This window comes from Amblyomma mixtum, chromosome 3 (assembly GCF_055824585.1).
Source record: "Amblyomma mixtum isolate Tamu chromosome 3, ASM5582458v1, whole genome shotgun sequence".
In the NCBI taxonomy this organism is placed as follows: Eukaryota; Metazoa; Arthropoda; class Arachnida; order Ixodida; family Ixodidae; genus Amblyomma; species Amblyomma mixtum.
The window spans coordinates 134,421,926-134,441,512 of NC_143014.1; the positions used below are offsets into that span (position 1 = coordinate 134,421,926).

General features: G+C 43.8%; 3 protein-coding genes and 1 pseudogene across 11 annotated transcripts in view; 2 read left to right on the forward strand and 2 right to left on the reverse strand.

Moving 5' to 3' along the window:
- Nucleotides 1-7,785, reverse strand: part of Tsp26A (Tetraspanin 26A) — a 36,816-nt gene extending 29,031 nt beyond the window's left edge. For 2 of the 4 annotated variants that reach the window (XM_089581232.1, XM_089581235.1), the window contains exon 1: nucleotides 7,606-7,785. In XM_089581232.1, coding sequence (XP_089437358.1) covers nucleotides 7,606-7,785 — 180 coding nt within the window. The remainder of the gene's footprint in view (nucleotides 1-7,605) is intronic. The other 2 variants (XM_089581234.1, XM_089581233.1) reach the window with 1 other exon arrangement.
- Nucleotides 4,084-5,189, forward strand: LOC149352000 (uncharacterized; annotated as a pseudogene).
- LOC149352001 (nudC domain-containing protein 2-like) lies at nucleotides 5,538-14,294 on the forward strand. 4 transcript variants are annotated; one of them, XM_089581240.1, is made up of 2 exons: nucleotides 5,538-5,753; nucleotides 13,299-14,294. In XM_089581240.1, the coding sequence occupies exon 2, from the start codon at nucleotides 13,328-13,330 to the stop codon at nucleotides 13,889-13,891; it is 564 nt and encodes a 187-aa protein (XP_089437366.1). In that variant the 5' UTR covers nucleotides 5,538-5,753; nucleotides 13,299-13,327; the 3' UTR covers nucleotides 13,892-14,294. The 4 variants fall into 4 exon arrangements, with proteins under 4 accessions (XP_089437366.1, XP_089437365.1, XP_089437364.1 ...); XM_089581239.1 differs by lacking the exon at nucleotides 5,538-5,753 and adding an exon at nucleotides 7,741-7,850; XM_089581238.1 differs by lacking the exon at nucleotides 5,538-5,753 and adding an exon at nucleotides 7,941-8,003.
- Nucleotides 14,295-16,893: 2,599 nt separating this feature from the next.
- Nucleotides 16,894-19,587, reverse strand: part of LOC149352002 (Ig-like and fibronectin type-III domain-containing protein 2) — a 197,760-nt gene continuing 195,066 nt past the window's right edge. For all 3 annotated transcript variants that reach the window (XM_089581241.1, XM_089581243.1, XM_089581242.1), the window contains one exon: nucleotides 16,894-19,344. In XM_089581241.1, coding sequence (XP_089437367.1) covers nucleotides 19,216-19,344 — 129 coding nt within the window. In that variant the 3' untranslated portion in view covers nucleotides 16,894-19,215. The remainder of the gene's footprint in view (nucleotides 19,345-19,587) is intronic.

Genomic DNA, 19,587 nt, shown 5'->3' on the forward strand with positions numbered 1-19,587 from the left:
GTAACTGCGCAACTACAATCCCCAGATCTCAACGGCACAATTGGGCCGTTGGGCAATTGGACTGGGATGGGGCATGAGTGAACGTCAGAACAGAACAAAAGGCATGGTAATGTCATGCAAAGCACTTGCTACCAACGCAGACACCTAATTTTTAATTAACACTGCAAGGAGGAGGAAAGGAAACACCTGGAAGCTTACACAATGCCCTCTGTCTCTCCAAACTCTATTTCACAAAGCGGCCACAAACGGGCATTGCAGCCATCTACTCGGAACCGCATACAAGTGCTCCCTGGCTTTCTCTTCCTATCTGTGTCCCTTTGCTCAGTGGTTCGCGGCACAACTACTAACACTGCTGCAGTTTTGCATGAGTGGGCCCAATGCATTATCCTGAATGCAGGCTGCACAGCTATCACTGTAAAACAAGACTTTATACTCTTCAGTATAAAGCTGCTACCTCACAAGAAGCATAAAAGCCCGAGTACGTCAAAGCACACTTTATGCGAAACAGAAAACTCTTAGGCATAGATAGTAACTGCCAGGAAAAGGTTAAAATTTGGTTGCACATCAGCAGGGCATATTTTTTCTTTGTTTTCACAGCTTTTAACATATACATGTAGACATTTTGTAATGCCAGCAAGAGTCAAACTGCATGGCAACTTTCACAGCTTCATATATTGTAACGAATCAACAGCCGTACCGCCTTTGCCAAAAGTAACTCAGCAGCTATGACGGCAATGGGAGCGGGCTCTCAGCCGAGTGGCACTGCTGCGGTACCCGGTGCTGGCCGCTGCTCCCTGGCTGCAAGTGTAAACTGGGTGACATAAGCCCGCACTCTCGCCCTACTTGATAAGATGTGCGGCGAGCAATTTCACGCCTGTGGAGTGCTGCCACACTGACCAAGGACACAGGCTTACGTCAGCCATTTTACACTGGCAGCTGGAGAGCAGCTGGAGAGCAGCTGGAAAGCGGCCAACACCTTTTTATCGACAGCAGCACTACTACAAAGCTGAATTACTTTTGTGCTTCATTTCTGACATCCACACATTAAAAATGGGACTGTTAACTAAGACAAAAGAGCAAGTGCAGAAGCATTAAGCACTTGTCGATGTTCGGATGTGAGCCACTCGAGGTCAGGGGTGGCGATATGCAGTACAGCGGCACACAAGATTCATTCATATGCCCCACTCTCAAAGCCCAAGTCCAGACTGCCAAACTGTCTCTGTATTCAGCTCAGCTGGGTCCACCAATCTCTGCATGAGGCACATGCCCAGCCCAACAAGTGTTTGTACATCCTATATGAGTGTCAGCAAAAATTGCCCAACTACACAAGGCTGGAAAGAACCCTTAGTGGAAGGAACTAATTGGAAACAGGTTTGGTTTGGTTTAGTGAGGTTTAACATCCCAAAGTGACTCAGGCTATGAGGGACGCCGTAGTGCAGGGCTCCGGAAATTTCGACCACCTGGGGTTCTTTAACGTGCACTGACATCGCACAGTACACAGGCCTGTAGAATTTCGCCTCCACTAAAATTCAGCCGCCGCGATTGGAAACACTTAAAAAAAATCAACGACTGAGTCAAGCGATATGCAAGCCAACGAGATGCCGATCAGGAGCCTTCACATCACTCCCTTTGTGCATTATGTAACTCCACAGTTGGGTCAATTCTTAGCAGTTTATTTAGCAAGCTTTAAACTTTTTTCTTCTTTTTATTAGCTCTATGAACACTGTACAAATATACAATGCATAAGCAACACATCTATAAAGAGCCAATATGTCACTGAATGTGGCTGAAAAATGATCCTTATTTAGGGCAAAAAGACCCACAACAAAGTAGAAGCAATTGGTGGGCTCCTATGGGCTTATGCTGGAACACAAAATCTCTTGGACTTCTACTACGAGAGTGATAGATAGTGAAAAGAAGGAAAATACTTTCGCCGACCACAGCATCTGCCATCGGATACTGAAGCACAACAGCTGTGGCCAGTGAAAATAAAGGGACAGCGAGCAGACAGGCGGGTGAAATAAGAGAGGGGAGTGGTGGAGAGAAAGGACAGGGGGATGGAGAGTGATAACTCAATTTGGCATATGCACTGAAACAGCATGCCATTCCAAAATACACAAGAATAATGCATGCATTATAGAATCTCACTGTTACTATCACTACAACTTTGATTACTTCATTAGTAAACTCCCAAATTTCCTCCCTCTAAACCTTAGGCTGGTTCCTGTTGATTACCAGCCAAAAGCTGCATCGGTGCCCCATGACACAGTTAGGTTTGGTTTATTGGGGTTTAACGTCCCGAAGCAACTCAGGCTATGAGGGACGCCGTAGTGAAGGGCTCCGGAAATTTCGACCACCTGGGATTCTTTAACGTGCACTGACATCGCACAACACACGGGCCTCTGGAATTTCGCCTTCATCGAAATTCAGCCGCCGCGGCCGGGATCGAACCCGCGTCTTTCGGGTCAGCAGCCGAGCACCCATGACACAGTTCATGCTCCACGGACAGGTATACACTCTAGCTCACCAATAAATGTTCTTTGCAGATTTGAGGCAGCTCATTAAAATCTGCTGCCACTACATGTAATTAATCCCAGAAGCTGCCTAAGTAATGACACAATGTGCACACTCCATGATTATCAAAGTGGCAATAGCCTTACAGTAGAACAAACAGCACAAAAAATATCTAGGATGTAAGGTGAAACCAAGATGCCACAAATGCCGAGGTGTCTTCAGCACTGGCAATGTCTAGTTTTCTCCTCTCATCGCCAACATTTTTTTACACAGGGTGCCCCACTGTCGGCCACCAAAAAGCTTGCATTGCCAATGTAAGTCTCTAAGTGAGTCGTATACCCTTATGGCAAAACAATGCATGTTGGCCTACCTATTTCCCGATTTCAGGTACAGCGGTGAGCATACTTGTCTAGAGCACTCAAGCGATGTGCTGCAGAGCAAAGAAACTGAAATATTAACGTAGCTGCTTTCCTACGGGCAAGTTACTTGGGCCTGCACAGTTTTTGTGGCTATCAGGCTGTGCTCTAGTGCGAGTGTTTCCTCTGAAACTGAGTACCTGCTCTAAAATTTTCCTTCTTTCTCCTTTCCTCCATACAGCACCATTCAAGCACTCTGGACAAGTGTTGTATTGTGTGTTGTGTTTGGTTTTATTGTACATAGGCAAGTGGGGCCATCATGTGCCAAACATAAGGTTACAAAAGTCTGTTACAATAAATGAATTAGTGTATCAAGTCTACAGTTTGTTCAAGACATCTGCTTACTTTAAAAACCTAAAAACACGTCACAAATCAACAAATGCATCTTCAACAAGTGCATCTTCAACTAAGAACAACATTGGGTGAAAAGGAATGTGTTCAATGTAAAACAAATTTTTTTTCTCGGTGTTTCAAGTTTAGTGCACGAGAATAAGGCTTGGTTTACTGTAAGTTCATATCCACATTTTTCACACAGGGGTTTGTCTTGTTTTGCCACCAAAAAATTATGCGTCAGATGTGCATGTCCAATAAAGCAGATGGTATAAGTTACTTCTACCGTAAAGTTCACACAGATTGCCCCCACCCAAAATATCGTCCACCCACCTTTTGGAGCAAAATATCGAACTCACTACAAGGCCCCTAATATCGTCCACCCTCTAAATGTGTTAGCTTCGAAAACCCAGGAAGCTCCCTCTGCAAAAACAACCGACGGCCATAGACAACCCGTCTGCGAACAACGCCAGCAACATTTTGGAGGAAAGAGATAATACCACCACCCATACTGCTTGTCCGATTTCAGCGGTAAGATAGGGGGGGGGGGAATTGGTTTTGTTAGAAAGAGGAAGAAAGTATACTGCGGAGATAACTGTCCCAGTAATCAATAACTGCCTCAAGTCCGAATAAAGGGGGAGGGGTATAGTAGATGAGAAGAACAGAACAGCGAAAAGAAAAGGGGAAAATAACGGCAAAGGTGACATCTGGGTACAAAAAAAAGAAAAAAATACGGAGAGAAACTGTTCATGAGCAACCAGTAGATAATCATTCCTCTGCCTGCCACATAATTGTTCATCGGTGCTCGCACTCAGCGTCGACCATGAAAATGAGCTACATTATTCAAAGGAAGGTGAAGCTGCTCAGTGCAGAAGAATGAAGACATCAATAAAACTGCAAAACATTTCCACTTGGACAGAAAATGATTGCGAATGGACCTATTACCAGTCCCTTTGCCACAGCTTGACGAAGCTCTAATGGACTATACTTGGATTCTGAGCGAGCAGTGGGGACAAGCTGCAAGCAACCGCCTCCACCATGAACACACATGTAAGCTGGCGGTCCAAATGAACCTGGGCCACTTCCAGGCTTCAAATTATTAGATGGCCCACTGCAAAGCCCCTTCAACGTGCTTTACGAGTAGGCACAAACAAGAGCTAGAAGTTCCAGCTAACTACGCTGAGGCTATATTTGTCTTCCAGGAGACCGTGGGAAGCCTGCACCTGGAGCACGATTACTTCAACTTTAATTAATCGGTAACATGGAGCAAACCAGGGCACGCATGACTGCCCAGCCAAGCGGAAAAATAACGTTGCCAGTGATTCCAGCATTCACATCGTCAACACAGGCTGGGCTCTTCATGGACCGACGGTCACCCTCTCCGCAACAGCTGCGGGCTGTGGAAATCAAACTGCCGGCTCTCGTCGTGCTCAAGGAACCAACGGGCCGGGTTCCCCCAAGAGCCCTGTTCGCACCTCAAATGACTGGTATTCAATTTCCGCACGCTCGATACATTACCCCTGCTTTGCCTGATCGAAACAAAATTCACCATAAAAAGTTTGTAAATGCTTTTCACAAAAGGTAATAGCAAATACAGCTGGTAGAACAACATCGCATGAAAAGCAAGGAGCTCCGTATGTGCTTCTGCCTTTATTGAGCTTTCTGTTGGCTGCTATGGAAAACATTTTCCGCATATGTTGGTGCGTTTCTAGAAGAGCGCGTCGCCATTTTTGTTTTGCTAAGTGGCGCAGCATCTCTACATGCCTCAACGGCTCTGAATACTGGGAATTCAAACACTGCCTGACCTCTGTAAGCAGCAAACTGGCAATGGGACCTGAAGCTTGGGAAAACAAAGTGGACGAAGCACTACAGCTCATTTTCGTTACTGGCAGCGACGAGTCTTTCACTTGGTTCGGCAATGATGAGTGAGAAAATGAACTGATGCGTCAATCCGGCCACTTTTTTGCAGATTTTGGCACTTGACCATAAAGGTCACCCAGACCGTATTAATGCAATAGCGTTAAAGACCCCGTTCTCCAGAAAATCCGGTGCCGGCATTGTGACCAATAAATCACAGGCGTGGCTCTGGCAGGTGGTCCCGAGAGAACAACGTAGGAGGCAGGTGGGCCACCTAGGTCATGTGACCTCGCGGCGTCATCACAGGTCATGTGACCTCGCGGCGTCATCACAGGTCATGTGACCTCGCGGCGTCATCACAGGTCATGTGACCTCGCGGCGTCATCGCAGCCTGCCCACCGGATAGTGAGCAAACTGCCCACCGTAGCAGGTGGCAGTTAAACTAATAATTGGTCACTTGGGAAGAGCAACCTGCGCCAAAAGGTGTATGAGGACTCCCAGGGATCTATGAATGTAAAGTATAGAATGACATTCTGCTTATATGGGGATTCGCCTACTACGCTATCACATCATACCCTAAAGGCGGAGCTTAAGTGTCCCCTCCAATTTTTTTTTCTGTATAATTCCGCAGATTGGGTGAGTGTTCTCTCAGAACATTATGGCATGTTTATGGAACAAGTTTATGGCACTTTACATTCCTGATGCCTGCATGATTTCCATTCTCCCAAGATGGGCTTCATGATGTGAAGTTTGTTGTTTACTTCACTGTCCCTTTAAGCCTTCCATCTTATTCTGCATTTTATTTTATGCAATCTTTATGAGATAAGTTTACTTGTTTTATTTTACCATTACAGGTATGTGCAGCACATGTATCTGTGTTCTCGTTCCGATTCCCACGCGGCTAGGGACTCGGCATAACTTATTGCACATATTTGTGTTTCAGCTACTACTACGTTATGTACTGTCCCCTATTATGGGTTGAACTACATTTCCGGTCTGTAATGCTGTAACTGTGCTGAGGGAGTCAGTGCTAATAAGATTGTTTCCAATAATTTTCTTCAGCATTTTTTTTTTGTTACAGCCAACATTCTGCAGTGAAAACTGAAGTGCACTAAGACAGTGTGACTACTTTCTTTTAGCATCTGTGTAAAAATCTGTACTTCTCGTATTTTTCACTTACTGCAAAAAACTTGTATACATTCCTGTGGAATTTGCTTTTTATGAATATGTTCCATGACTACAGCGCAACGAACGGGACAAGAAGGACATAGGCAGGGACACAACACAGCGCATGTAAAATCGCATACAGCAGGAAATGTGTACCAAGGAGGCAGTGGGTCGGGTCTCGGGACAAATATCGGGAATGGAGTCCAGCATGGTTACTTCTTGGCATTTGCTCACCTTTGTCCGCAGAGATACACAGTTGCTTACAATATTTTGCTGCTAGCGTCATCAGCATCCTATCGCACACTGCGTGGTTTGTCATCCATGCAGAATTTTTCAACTCGAAACAAGCATGCAGTTGAACTTTAATAAAAACTTTAATATAAGCCCCCTCTTTCCTAAATCGTTTGTTCGGCCTTGTGCGCGAAATAAAGGCGCAGGACCGAGTAAACGGTTCATAATTCACTTTACCTGTCTCACGACTGCACCAGCAGAAACTGAGGTGTCAAGCTGTCTTTATTCGCAACCGATTCAACAGTAGAGTCCCGCAGGCCCAAACTACGCCCCTCTCCCCTCTTCCAATTTTCGCTAGCAATTAAAACTCCGTAGCGAGCTCCGTTTACACCACCTTGAGTTTGTGCAGAAACTATGCTCCACAGTACAGTCCATTTGCACAGTGCGGAGATGCAGAAAAATACCTCATAACCGAAACAGCACAGTCCCTGGGTCGCTTCGATCAGAGCGAAAGCGTGCCATGATATCAGGTGCTATTATTACATGGTGCAATGATGACGTTATCCCTCCCTTCTCAAGCGCGTCACTGACTTCAAAGGAAAATGACGCTAGCGCGAATTTCCGGTACCCAAACCACCCAAACATTTCGTAAAGTTTCCATTTTCCGAGCGGCAATAATCCCGAAGGAATGAAGGCGTGGCTACCCGCTCACGAGCTTCAGCTGCCGAAACTCGCGTTCGCGTAAACACGACTGCAAGAAGCGTCAGAAACGACGAGACCTGTTTGCTGCCCAGGATAAGTGTCACAAGAATATGTCATTAAGCCTGATAAGTTTTGTTTTATTGCACTCAGCAAGACAGCATGAACGAGAGCTGAACCCAGGGTACTAGGCCTACCAAAAAGCGCGGACGGCTAAACGGTCATAAACCGCAATTCAAACGATATTCAGCGACAATAGTTCAGCTACACAAACACTTCACAGAGCCATCATCGGGGTCCGTGCCCCAAGCAACGCACAGGTTGAAGTGCTAATACTGACAGTGGCGCTTCGAGACAAAGACAACAAAAGCATGTTGTCAGTGGGACTTACCCAGAAGATCACATTGAAGCCAAAAATGAGGTACTTGAGGCAACAACTAATTTCGCTTTTGTCGCGTCTGTGTTTCCGGACGGGCATTCTGTTTCCGTACCGTTCAACTTCTTCTCCATACGGTGCCATCTTGCCAACTAACTTCTCTCCCGTGCTTCTTCCTGCCCTCTCTCTCATCATCTGACCAATCTGACTCTGTTTACTTTCGTTACCGCCACTGTATGCGAACGAATATAACATCGAAGGTATTATGAAATCCATGTTTTTATAAATAATAATTTCGAAAAAAATTATGATTGAACTTGAATTGTAGCCTAATCGCTTAATTTTACTCTTGCATGAGACGAGGCGGTGCTGTTCGGCTACTACTAATACACCCTTGCCGCCTACATAACTTGGTACGAACTGCTACTTGCATGGTATTTTGCCTTAAAGCGGCGGCAGAAATTTGGTTTTGAAAAGTGGCAAAGCGGCGAGTCGTGTGTCGAGTAGTAATATATATCCCTGGTGTCTACGGTAAGTAACAGTTACGGGTATTTGGGTTTGATTTTTGTTACTGAGGTGTGCAAGCGCTGGGCTATCTAAAACAAAGTGCACTAAGGCGCAAATACGGCGTGAAAGGCTGACCCACGTTTCTCTTCAATAAAAAGTCAGGGGTTGTGGTACTCGGCTGCTGATCCGAAAGACGCTGGTTCGATCCCGGCCGCGGCGGTCGCATTTCGGTGGAGGCGAAATGCTTGACGCCCGCTTCGGGATGTTATCCCCCACAAAAGCAAAACATTTTTCATAACTTGGTGGTGCTTTTAGGCCGACATCTCTGCTCTGATTTAACTGTGCAGGTTTTCGTGCTACATCTAGGCGCGTATTATACTTGCCGTATAGCTATGCTTTCCGTAACGTGCACTAGCGTCAACTTTCATTTATAAGTTAGAAGCCATAACTTCGCTTAACGTGCTACAGAGAGCAAAAATCCCCTACAGTCGCCACAAGTTGAAGACTGCCTTGTGTCGATTTTTCGGCTACTATTTGTCATCCGTGGCAAGCAATCCGCACTTGATTAACCCCCCGGCCGTCATGCATGCGAAGCTTTGTCATACGTCATCTACTGTCACTCCCAGATCAGCTTGCATCCTTTTATTGATTGCTTGTTGTCTAAGGTCTGTTATATCGTGAGTTGGTATAGCTACACAGAATCCTAGGGTCATTTCTTTAACCTACACCAGCTACACCAGTGTAGCAAAGCTTCATTGGAGGTATTGGACGTTTGCTACACTGGTGTAGCTGGTGTAGGTTAAAGAAATGGCCCTACTGTGTAGCTATATTTTGCCTAGCACATCATGACCTGAGATAGATCAACTCATCAGTTGGCACTCCTAGTTCTTGTTAGGAACTGGCTAGGGTTTACTGTGTCACGGTGGCCCTAATTCTACCTTTTCTTTTTTTTTTTTTAACTGGCCATAGAACACCTGCAACTGTCTTAGTATGTCACATCTTTGCTTCCTGCATGTGACGTCTAAGTATGTTGGACGTGTTGGGAATGGGGCTCAGAGAAGTGCTGTGTGAGATAAAAATAGGTTAACTGTAGTAGTCCTGTACACATGGTGTAGGTACTCAGACAACACAACGACATCCTCAGGACGTTCTGAGAGTTTATTTCTGAGGACGTTGCATCATCCTGAAGGTGCCTTCCACTGGTCCTCAACAAGTCCTCACCCGGTCCTGTTGTCCAGCCTTAGTCTTCAGAAAATCTTCAGAAAATCCTCAAAATTGCCTAAGAGGACCTATTTAGTCGGTTTTCAGGACATAACATGATGATTTGGCAAAGAATGTGCATTATCATCTGGCAAAGCCGAAAGTTGGGCAAGTTGGATAACGTTCATGATGTAACAATAGCGCACAAGGAACACAAGGGACGGAAAGGAAACGACGCAGACAAGTGCTATGGGAAGGAGGCTTCTTCATTTAACGTACAGGTGTTTGTATCGATTTGTGCGTAGCCCCCATACTGAGTAACATTTTCCTCGCACAGGTGGACCGAAACATTCAACATAATTCAACAGGTTTGGTTAAAAAAATTTGCAGATATGTTGATGACTACCTTGTGTTTTCATTTCAGTCTGATCTAACTCTGAGCATACCTGACATTTTGAAGGTTTTTAAAGAATGCAGCTCAGGGTTGAATTTCACCGTTGCATCACCCAAAGAAGGGGTCCTAAAATTCTTAGACCTGTCATTGTCCATGTGCCAGGATCACATCTGCTGGACTTACAGCCCCCGTTCTGCTAAGGCTGTTCTTAATTTTGCCTCGGGATGCTCAAAAATTGTCAAGAATGGTATCGTGACGTCCTGCATTAAGGCAGCCATCACAAAATCTTGCATTCACTCCTTCCAAAAGAGCGTCTCTGCACAGGTGAACAGGCTCAAGGAATCGGGGTTTCCCATGCGTGTCATCTTGATGACTTGCGGCAAACTGGTGCGATGGATTAAAGGGGGACACAAATCCCAATGTGCTGGATGAGAACGCCAGAAGATTAGCGTGGTGCCCTATGTGCATAGAATGGCACATGGGCTAAAAAGAAGGTAGGGAGCCGCTATGGCGTCCAGGTGGTTTTTTCTGGGCCAAATAAGTTGAGCAGTTTAGGCTCTCAGATTCGGAACAGGCAAGAAGGTGTTGGCGATAAGCGAAAGAGGCGTGGGTGCACCGTTAGGCACCGCGCCCCGTTTGTACCCTGCTGTTTGGGTGTAGTGTACAAACTACCGTTGTCTTGCGGAGCTGTCTATGTAGGGTAAACGGGGTGATGCCTCAACGTTAGGCTGGGTGAACACCATAATTCACTAAAAGATCATTACGGGAATCTTCCGGAGCATTGCCGAGAATGCAGCAAAAAAGAAGAGCAAAAGGGGAAAAATTGCACACCGGTTTTTTTCTAGTACCGTCATACTTCTCAGACATCGCGATCAGCTCATACGCGAGATAATGGAGGCATATCGTATTAGGAAATGTCAGAATCTGTGTATCAGCGAGCCCTCTGTTATCATGGCAGACTGTGAAATGGATTTCTTAGACTCAGCATTGCATTGACATCCTTTTTGATAACGGATTTTTTAACTGATTTTTGCATAGCGATGAGTGGCGCCTGATGCTTCAATCCCGTTTTTTCCTCTGACTTGGGCTTCTGAGGAGGGGCTGCGTGTTTGTTTTTCTGTTTTTAAAGTGACTTCTATAAATTGTGTGTTTCAGCAATAAACCCCAGTTGCGATTAGCGCTTGTCTGCGTCGTTTCCTTTCCGTCTCTCGTGTTCCTCATGCGCTATTGTTACATCATGAACATTATCATTTGCTTGCTTATTGTGGGCATGCTTTCACAGGATTTGAGAAACGGATTTCTTTTCCATTTTTTGTGCTGGATTCATACAGAAACTAGTTTCGCATAAGTTCACCCATGCTCAGCTTGACTGACTGTTTTGATCACCATCTTTGTCAGTGCCCGTAGGTTGTTGTTTGTGTGGTATATTCATAGTTCTCTCTGGGCTTTATTTTGCCACCTCAATGGCAAAGTCATTGAGACAAGTACAAGTACTATCACAGGGCAGAAAAACCAAGTCCAACCCCACCAGAAATATGCGGTGGATAAGCCCTGGTTTAAGGATCGAATGTATTTTAAGATATTTCCTGACAACATATCATATCTTGGGTCAGAATTATTATCTTTATTATGTCACTACTGCACTGAAAGTTCTTTAATTAAAGTTGACGTTTTATGTAATCAGAGCTGCATGTGCGAGGTAAAGTGGTCTTGATTTAAAGTCATTACTATGCCTCAGTATTGTCCTGCGAGATGACATTTGTAAGACATTTGAAAATTTTTCACTCTCGCATCATCCAGCAGCGTACAAACTGGGGGCATACTATTTAGGGCGTTTGGCTAATGCACTGAAAAGGTACTGAGGACGTCCTGTGGGGGATGAGGACGTTTCTATCATTTGAGGACATCTTCAGGAAGTTTGGTGTTGTCTGGGTAAGTTCTTGAGAGAGGCTCCCAAAAAGGCTATAATAGGCAGCTTAGAGGCTAAAACAATGCCGCATTTAAAATCTAGATAACAGTGCAAGTTCAAAACCATACGATGGTAAAGAAAGGAAAAAAGGCCTGAAGCAGGCCAAAATACAGAACCACAGCAATGGCAATCTGGTAAGGTGGCTCAAAATAAGTAGCAGTCTGATTAGTGCTACAAAATAAAACAGTGAAAATCAGGTTTGCAAGAAAAGCAGAGATGTCGTAATAGCTTTCTTTGCACTCCTAAAAAGCTGTTTCTTTTTCCCTTCACACTTCAGTGTTCCTTTAAACGTGCAACTTGAGATCAGAAGAGATTCAGCACACAGATGGGTGATCCCAGATGAGTCGCGAGTCAAACTAAGCCAACGTATGCAGCAAAATATTTCTAGGAGCTGAGGTACCTAGGGGCTCGAATGTCATAACAGAGGAAATAGAGGCCTTGGAAATATGTTGTGAAGAAGAGGACATTGCTTAAGGCATTAAAGGTGTCTTTCAACCTCTTAGAGGACTTAGGTGAGCCAGGCTCATCGTAAGCAGACTGTAATTTCTGGCTCGTGATGAGTCCAGCTGGTCATGTGTTTTCTGGCACTCTTTGTGTCCCGCTTAAGGCGAGTGGGGCTCATCCATTGCATCTTTTTGGTTTGCCAACAGATGCAGAACGGGTACCAAATGACTATTTGGTACAATTATCGAAAATAAATGTGTCTGTCAGGGGTTAACAGGCCCATAAACTATGAGGAATGGCTTGGAACTGGTAGGGCGCCTCACAAGTGGTGTCTTAGTGAAAGATCTTTTGTTCAATGTGCAGCAAGTGTAAATAAACTGGAGATGCAGTATGTAGCTTTTGCAGTTTTGCCGAACTCAAATTTTCTCTATTTTCCCTTGAGTTGTGCTTGTGTGTGCAATGCCACTCCTACCAAGGCCTTGTGTGGACACTGTTGTCCATGGAAGACTTGCTCTTACAACTGTCTTGAGGGGCAGAGCTGGTCATCATGTGGGCGTTAGGTGTCGCACAGGTAGCATGACAGCACAAATTGGACATACAAGCTACGGAAAGCTACAAGAGGAAGGTTTCATTGCACTTCATTTTGCAAATGCTACACATTGCATTGGACTGTGTAACTTGGACAAGGTGTTCATGGTCACATACTGTATGAATTGAGCGTGTTCACTTGCCATGCTCGAGATGCGGTTCAGGGTCGCTTTAACTGCCAACTATTTGGCCACTATTTTATGAGTTTAGATTTAATTCATGAATTATGAAGATGTGTCAGATGCTAACACAATGGAAAAATGTGGTCCTAGTTTCACATTCTGAATTTTCCACTGTTCAGGTATCAATTACAATTACTGCTGTCACAGTAGTCACCTCACTGTGGACATGCTGCTTTTTTTCGACAATGGCAGCTTGTGTTGCCTATGTATACAGTACTCACAAGTGTTTTCAAAACAGTGAATGGTTTCAGTGTAGGGCAATGCTCTGCAGTAATGGCAGAAATTTTCTCCATAAGAAAATGCTGCTGAGATTTCAAGTGTGTATCCATTGCCCATGCGGGTCATTAACTTTAAATTTAAGAAATTGGCATTTTTTGTACATTTATTTGAATTCTTCCTTTTTCACCTTTTCTATATATAACAGGTCTGACTTGTCAATGGAAGTCTGCTGAAATGCCACTTTCCCATTTCGACGAGCGAAGTGGTGCTGTCAGCTGCCTGACTCCTTGGGGTCGCTGGTGGCAGACCGTTGGTGAGGTGTTTGTTGAGGTTGAAGTACCTAAAGGCACACGTGGCAAGGATGTGCGAATCCAGATCACTCCCAAGCACATGTCTTGCACAGTGCATGGCAAGCAACTTTTTTCCGGGGATCTCCACCGCACTGTTGTTGCTGATGAATCAACATGGACCATTGAGGAGCAACAACGAGTGTTGATTTTGCTTGTCAAGTCGGAACCTGCCAGCTCAGAAAAAGTGTGGGAATCTTTGCTTGATGGACAGTACAAGCCTGACCCACTTGTCATGCATGAAATGATGAAGAAACTGGATTTGGAAAAGTTTCAGATTGAGAATCCAGGGTTTGACTTCAGCGGAGCTAAATTAGATAAAGTTTATGACCACATTCCAGGCCGTGGTGGCGGCACCTCAGAAAGTCAGCCAACTGGATTTCATATGGAACAATCAGAGGGGGATGCTGCAGCCATGCTTGCTTCCAAAGGGAGTGGCTTTTCGTTCTGAAACTATTTTCTGTTTCTTTATTCAACAACATGTTCTCTCTCTTTACCAGTTCTTAATGTACGTGAGGACTGACTGAAGTGTGCTGGCACTTTGCTTGTGTGGATGTGTCCACTGGTTGTACAGGTATAGGCAAACCTTACGATTCTGAATGTATATGTTGCACTGAAACAGTCAGAAAAATTTATGCTTCTGAATTTTTTTGGCCTGCCTTCAAGTACTATTTGCCATTCGAATTGTATTTGTAATTCAAATTTAGTCCTTCATGCTGCCTTAAAATTGATTGTAAACTTGGCACTGTAAGTTGAAAGAAAATGTTCAGAGGATCACTGTCATATTTCACGTTGTTTTGCAATGTGTAGTGTTCAAAGTATTGCATCACAGAGAATAAACATCATTCACTGTTTGTGTGCCGACTTTCTTCTCTTGATAAAATTAATCCATATATGCCGAATCTTCACACATTTGAAAAAATTCAAATATTTTTTGGTATAAAATGTTTACTTCACAATTCAGAATCATCCTTTTATTGGTGGAAATATTTTTATGAACACAAACTTTCGAGCAGTCCTACAGTCTAGGATACTAGGCAAAACGGCAACCTGTTGCATGTTGTAAAGCTTCAAATATTTGACATCGGCTTTATAATCACATTTCTCATCACACCCGGTGGTTTTCTTTGCAATGCACAAAAATAATTTTTCTTGCTAAATTGCAATGTAGTCGATGGGGCCGAATTTAAAAAATGGTGTCCAGAGAACACTGGCGGTTCTTTCTAAACGCGCATAACACAACCCTTGCAGAGGGAAAGTTTAAACCCTCTTGAACCTATGCTAGCTGGAGCAGGCTTTTACACAATAAGTTTTTTGAGTTATTGCACAAAATAGAGGGTACATGTAGAACGCTAGGCATAATTGGGTGAAGGACAGCGGCGTAAGTGGCGAGTCCGCATGCATACTCTTGAAGTCTTGGAAGTGTCATTGGACAGGAAAGCAGAAATATCCAAATGCACTAGCATTTGCAAAACGTCTTTCGCAGTTTGCAGCAGGCTGCAGTGAAATTCAAGCTGTTGCCTTTAATGGAGACCTGCACAGTAGAGGTTTTGACAATGCGCAGGAAGTGGGATACTGCCAGGAGAGCATGCATTATGGTACATATGTAAAGCGAAGTTATGAATAGTTGCTAGCTGGTGACTACCATATCAGTCATGCTCTGAAACTAGAACTATAAGGAACACTTGCTAAATTCCTGTCCAGAATAAAGTGCACATTGCCATGGAAGAGTTCTAATGTAGGAGGTGTAGCTTGGTGTATAGTACCATCTTTACTATTGTGGGCACTCCAATTGCTCACTGTTCTCCATGGTCTGCATTGTGATGAATTCGTATGGCACTGGTGTGCCTTTGGTAACCAGCAAACACAGTAATGCAGTCATGCACCGCATATTGTCTCTCTTTTAATTAATGAGATGTGTATTTCAAACTCCTGGCCACACTGGCATTGGCATGATCTTGTGCAGTTTCAGCATGTGAAAGGTGCTGTTCTCGAAATATCCCTGCTATCACAGCCAGCTTGGCTCAGCAGCGAGAATTTGGATTGAACTTTGATTAAAATGGTGTTTTACTTTTCCCTTCTGTGAAGTCTTCGTTTGGAAAACTGCCGTGGAACTTGCACAGCAGTGCATACTATGGCACTGGTGCTGTTGTCATGTTGAGCTGCTAACGAAACTAAACTGAGCAGGCATCTATTTTGTAATTATGATCACACCTGGCCAAGGCCTGTTACAGATATTACAGAGTGTAGTGGTAACGCCGTATTGTGCAGTGATTCCTTCTCTCCGCACCTTTTAACAAAAGAAAATAGATGTTGATCGACATTTCCAAACTAGCCCATCAAAGAATGTCTGATAAATGTTTCTGGGCCATGTAGTGTGGCTCGGTTGTTGGCATTGAAAATCTAAGGGATGAGGAGCTCTCATTTTGACCTCTACTACAAGACTTCCACTGCACTGCGTAGAAGCAAAGCTGCTGGGCTGTACATTTTGGCGAAGGCTATACATTTAGTGTTTTGTTCAGTTATTGTACAGCTGAGGGAAAAGAACACGTGAGAATTTCGCATACAATTTCTTCATCCTAGTAGTCTGTACTCATTCTTGAAAGAATGATAGAAATACCAGCAATCTGAAATCTGCAGGTTGTTGAAATGCTACTGCTGGTCTGATTTTTGTTTTCTGCAAGCCTCAATGAACAAGGATTCTTTGCAGTTTAGTATTTTGTGAATAGCCGAGTTCTGAAATGCAACTTAAATGCATGAAGTGGGCATTAATGTTCAAAGCAGTCAGCCGGCAAACAAAATTATTATCAGCCTGACTATGCCCACTGCAGGGCAGAAGCCTCTCCCATATCTCTCCAAATAACCTGTCCTGTGCTAGCTGTGGCCACCTTATCCCCGCAGATTTATTAATCTCATCTGTCCACCCAACTTTTTGCCGCCCACTGCTACACTTGCCTTCTCTTGGAGTCCTGTCTGTTACACTTAACGACGATCGGTTATCTCGCCGTCAGGTTACATGCCCTGCCCATGCCCATTTCTTCTTGATTTCGACTAGGATGTCATTAACTCACGTTTGTTCCTTGGTCCACTCTACTCTCTTCCTGTCTCTTATCTTTACACCTATAATTTTTCTTTCCATAGGTCGCTGCGTTGTCCTAAATTTAAGTCGAAGCCTTTTTGCTATCCAGCGATTTCGTTGGGATGCAGCGATGACGTAGAGGTAGAGCATCTGCCTCGCATACAAGACAACCACGGTTAGAATCCTGGTGTTGCGCAATTCTCCGTCGGAAAAAAAAAAAAAGTCATTTTGATGGCAGTATAACAGGCATGGGGTGTGGCCCGATGGTGACCACAACGGACGACACACTGCCTCACCAGAACAGGATATGGCCACCTGGTGCAGTTGGCCACCACCTTCTATATGAATACACTAACAAAAAATAGTAAATAATAAAGAATTTGAAGAAACGTCTTTATTTAAAAAAAAACATTGCATTATTTACAGCTTTGCATTTCAATATAAATCATGTAAGCACAGCACCGGTATAACTGCTGCTTTCTTTGTTCACAGGCATTGTTTATGTACAAAATTCTTCCACTCACACAACGAATTGAACAGCGTGACAGGTAGTCCTGCTTCATTTTGTACACACCTTTTCAGTGCAAGAGAGAAAATAGCACATATACCTCTCTGGAAAATAACATCTCTGAGCTTGACTGGAACAGGTAACTTTGTTGTGGGCATTGCACGTACCATCACGTGTTACTATTATTGTATGAACACTGGACTGTATGACTCTACAGGTCTGTAGTTAAAAAAATAAAGCAGTCATAATTTTTTTAGAGGGTGTACGTTCACCATTGCAGTGAAAAAGGAATCGGGTTCACTGACATGCGACAGAGCTCTAGTGGGTCCCCCGTTTTTTTATCGCACTGCTGACAGCAGACGGCTAAAACTTTTGTGCTGCTTCTGGCATCCATATCAAAAGCAGTAAAGTTTGCAATCAAAATTCATGCACAGTGCAAATCAGAGTAGTATATATTAGAAGTTTCATGCACAAGCAATGTTTGTGTATGAGAATAGATGTTTCTGTCTGACCTGTAGCCTTTATACACTGGTGCACTGCAAGCTTTCTTCAAGATTTAAAACAAAAAGTGACAAAATTAGACTGGAATGTTCATTGCACTGGTGGCAATGTATACCCTCCTTCAAGAATACCGTTGCATATCACAATGACTGTTGTGTTCTCCAAGAAAAACCTGTCTAATGCCATACAAAAATGCGCAAAATATCTGAACATAGCATATGTAAAAGCTAAAACATACAACTAAAACCACTCTGCGTGATATCACGGTCATGTTTGGTGAAATCACCTCATTAGGCTTTTCTATTCGTAAACTACACCAAGGCATAACAAAAGTCACACACAAAAAAAAAGCCACGAGACGCACCATCAAAACATGTTGTAACAACGAAATGGAATGCCGTAACATGTACGTCATAAAAGCTTTCTTCACTATCACATATTATTTATGTACAAGTAGTGTGTGATGACATCAAATATTGTCTCCTAGTGCCTGCACACAAAAAGCAACTGCATTTGCTCTCTTAAATTTTATCTTTTTAAGTACTCTGACTTCTTGCTGCCTGCCTTTTCAGAGCTTACATACAAACTGACACACACAGGCTAAGCATAACACCAGTCAACAGCACAAATGCTCCACAAATAGAGCTATGCAGCCTTTGTGCACATGTAATAGACTGGACTGTTGCTTGATTAGTATTGCTTCAAAGCTACAACTACATACTTTCAACACTTGAAAAAAAAAAAAAAAGCTTTTCAGCAAATAGCAATGCTGTTTAGGAAGTGAACTGTGTAAAGCAATGGGAAGCACCAAAAGAAAAATAACAATATGACATGTCCTATTATATATGAACTGCCAAACAGTCGCTGATGTGCCATTGCCACAATGTATGTAGAGCCAATCTGTTCTACTTCCTTTGTGATTCCCAGGCTTTTGCACAGTAAATACTAAGGGTTTGCACAAAACCAGAAAATTTCTCAGTGCTAATAAGATTCGCAGCTGGCATAAACCTTCATCTCTTTCCTCAGCACTGCATGCAGGCACATTATGCAACATGTGAGGAATGAAGCATGTAGCACATGCGATGGCCTGGCATGTTGAGACATATGCGATAAAACCACTCCAGATGTCTCAAATGACACCTGGTTCTGCAAGATGTAAGGCACTAAATCAGTGCTTCTTATCACGGGCTGTGTAGTTTTTCTACAATTGCTGTGCTTCTATTCTCACAGAGGTTGGGAGATGGTGAAAACTTTGTGAGATGTAAAAATTTTGACATGAGACAGTACTCCACCTTTACAGTAATGTGCATGAAAGTAACCAAAAGTCTGCTTTCATGCAAGATTGTCATCAGAAAATTAAACACATGGTAAATATTTGCCACAAACACTGACAAACTGTCATGGTAACAACCTTCTCCATGTCACTGTCAGAAAAATGTTGGCCTCATCAAAGCTACAATACAGCATTTGGCGAGGCACACACAACATGGCAGATTCTTTGAAACCACCGTGGTATCATAATCACTAGACGATGAACTGTCCTGTCATCATGTTCCACTATATGATGTGAGCATCAAGGCTCTCATGATGGTTTATCCAGCCAGCATAGCAGCAGGACAAAATGAAGAGTTCTCTCGAAGAGAGAGCAGAAGGCCTGAATGTCGGACATGTAGTCTGTCCCAGGTGATCACGAAGAAAGCCTGACTGCACGGATGTCCTCATAGCAGTTCTCAACAGCCCTCGGCCGGCCATTGCGGTGGCCACCGTTTTCAACGGTTGTTTCACCAGGCTTGGCTGTGCCTTCACCAGATGTATTCTGCAAAAAGTGCATTTGCAAAGAGATGCATGTCAGAAATTGGAATCGGGTCAAATGCACATGTGCAACTTATTGTTTTCATTTGGTTAGGAAAAGGCAAAACATGGAAGCAAAAAACGGAAAGGAACTGCTGCCAATTGTCACTGGAAGGGGAACAATTCCTGCCTGCTCCAGAAAAGTGACAGGATAGAAAGAATATAGTAGAATGAGAAAGGAGAGGGTAAGAAAAAGAAGAAGAAACAG

Bases quoted from the DNA above. Each gene is read 5' to 3' on its own strand.
- LOC149352001 (XM_089581240.1), top strand. From the start codon at position 13,328: ATGCCACTTTCCCATTTCGACGAGCGAAGTGGTGCTGTCAGCTGCCTG.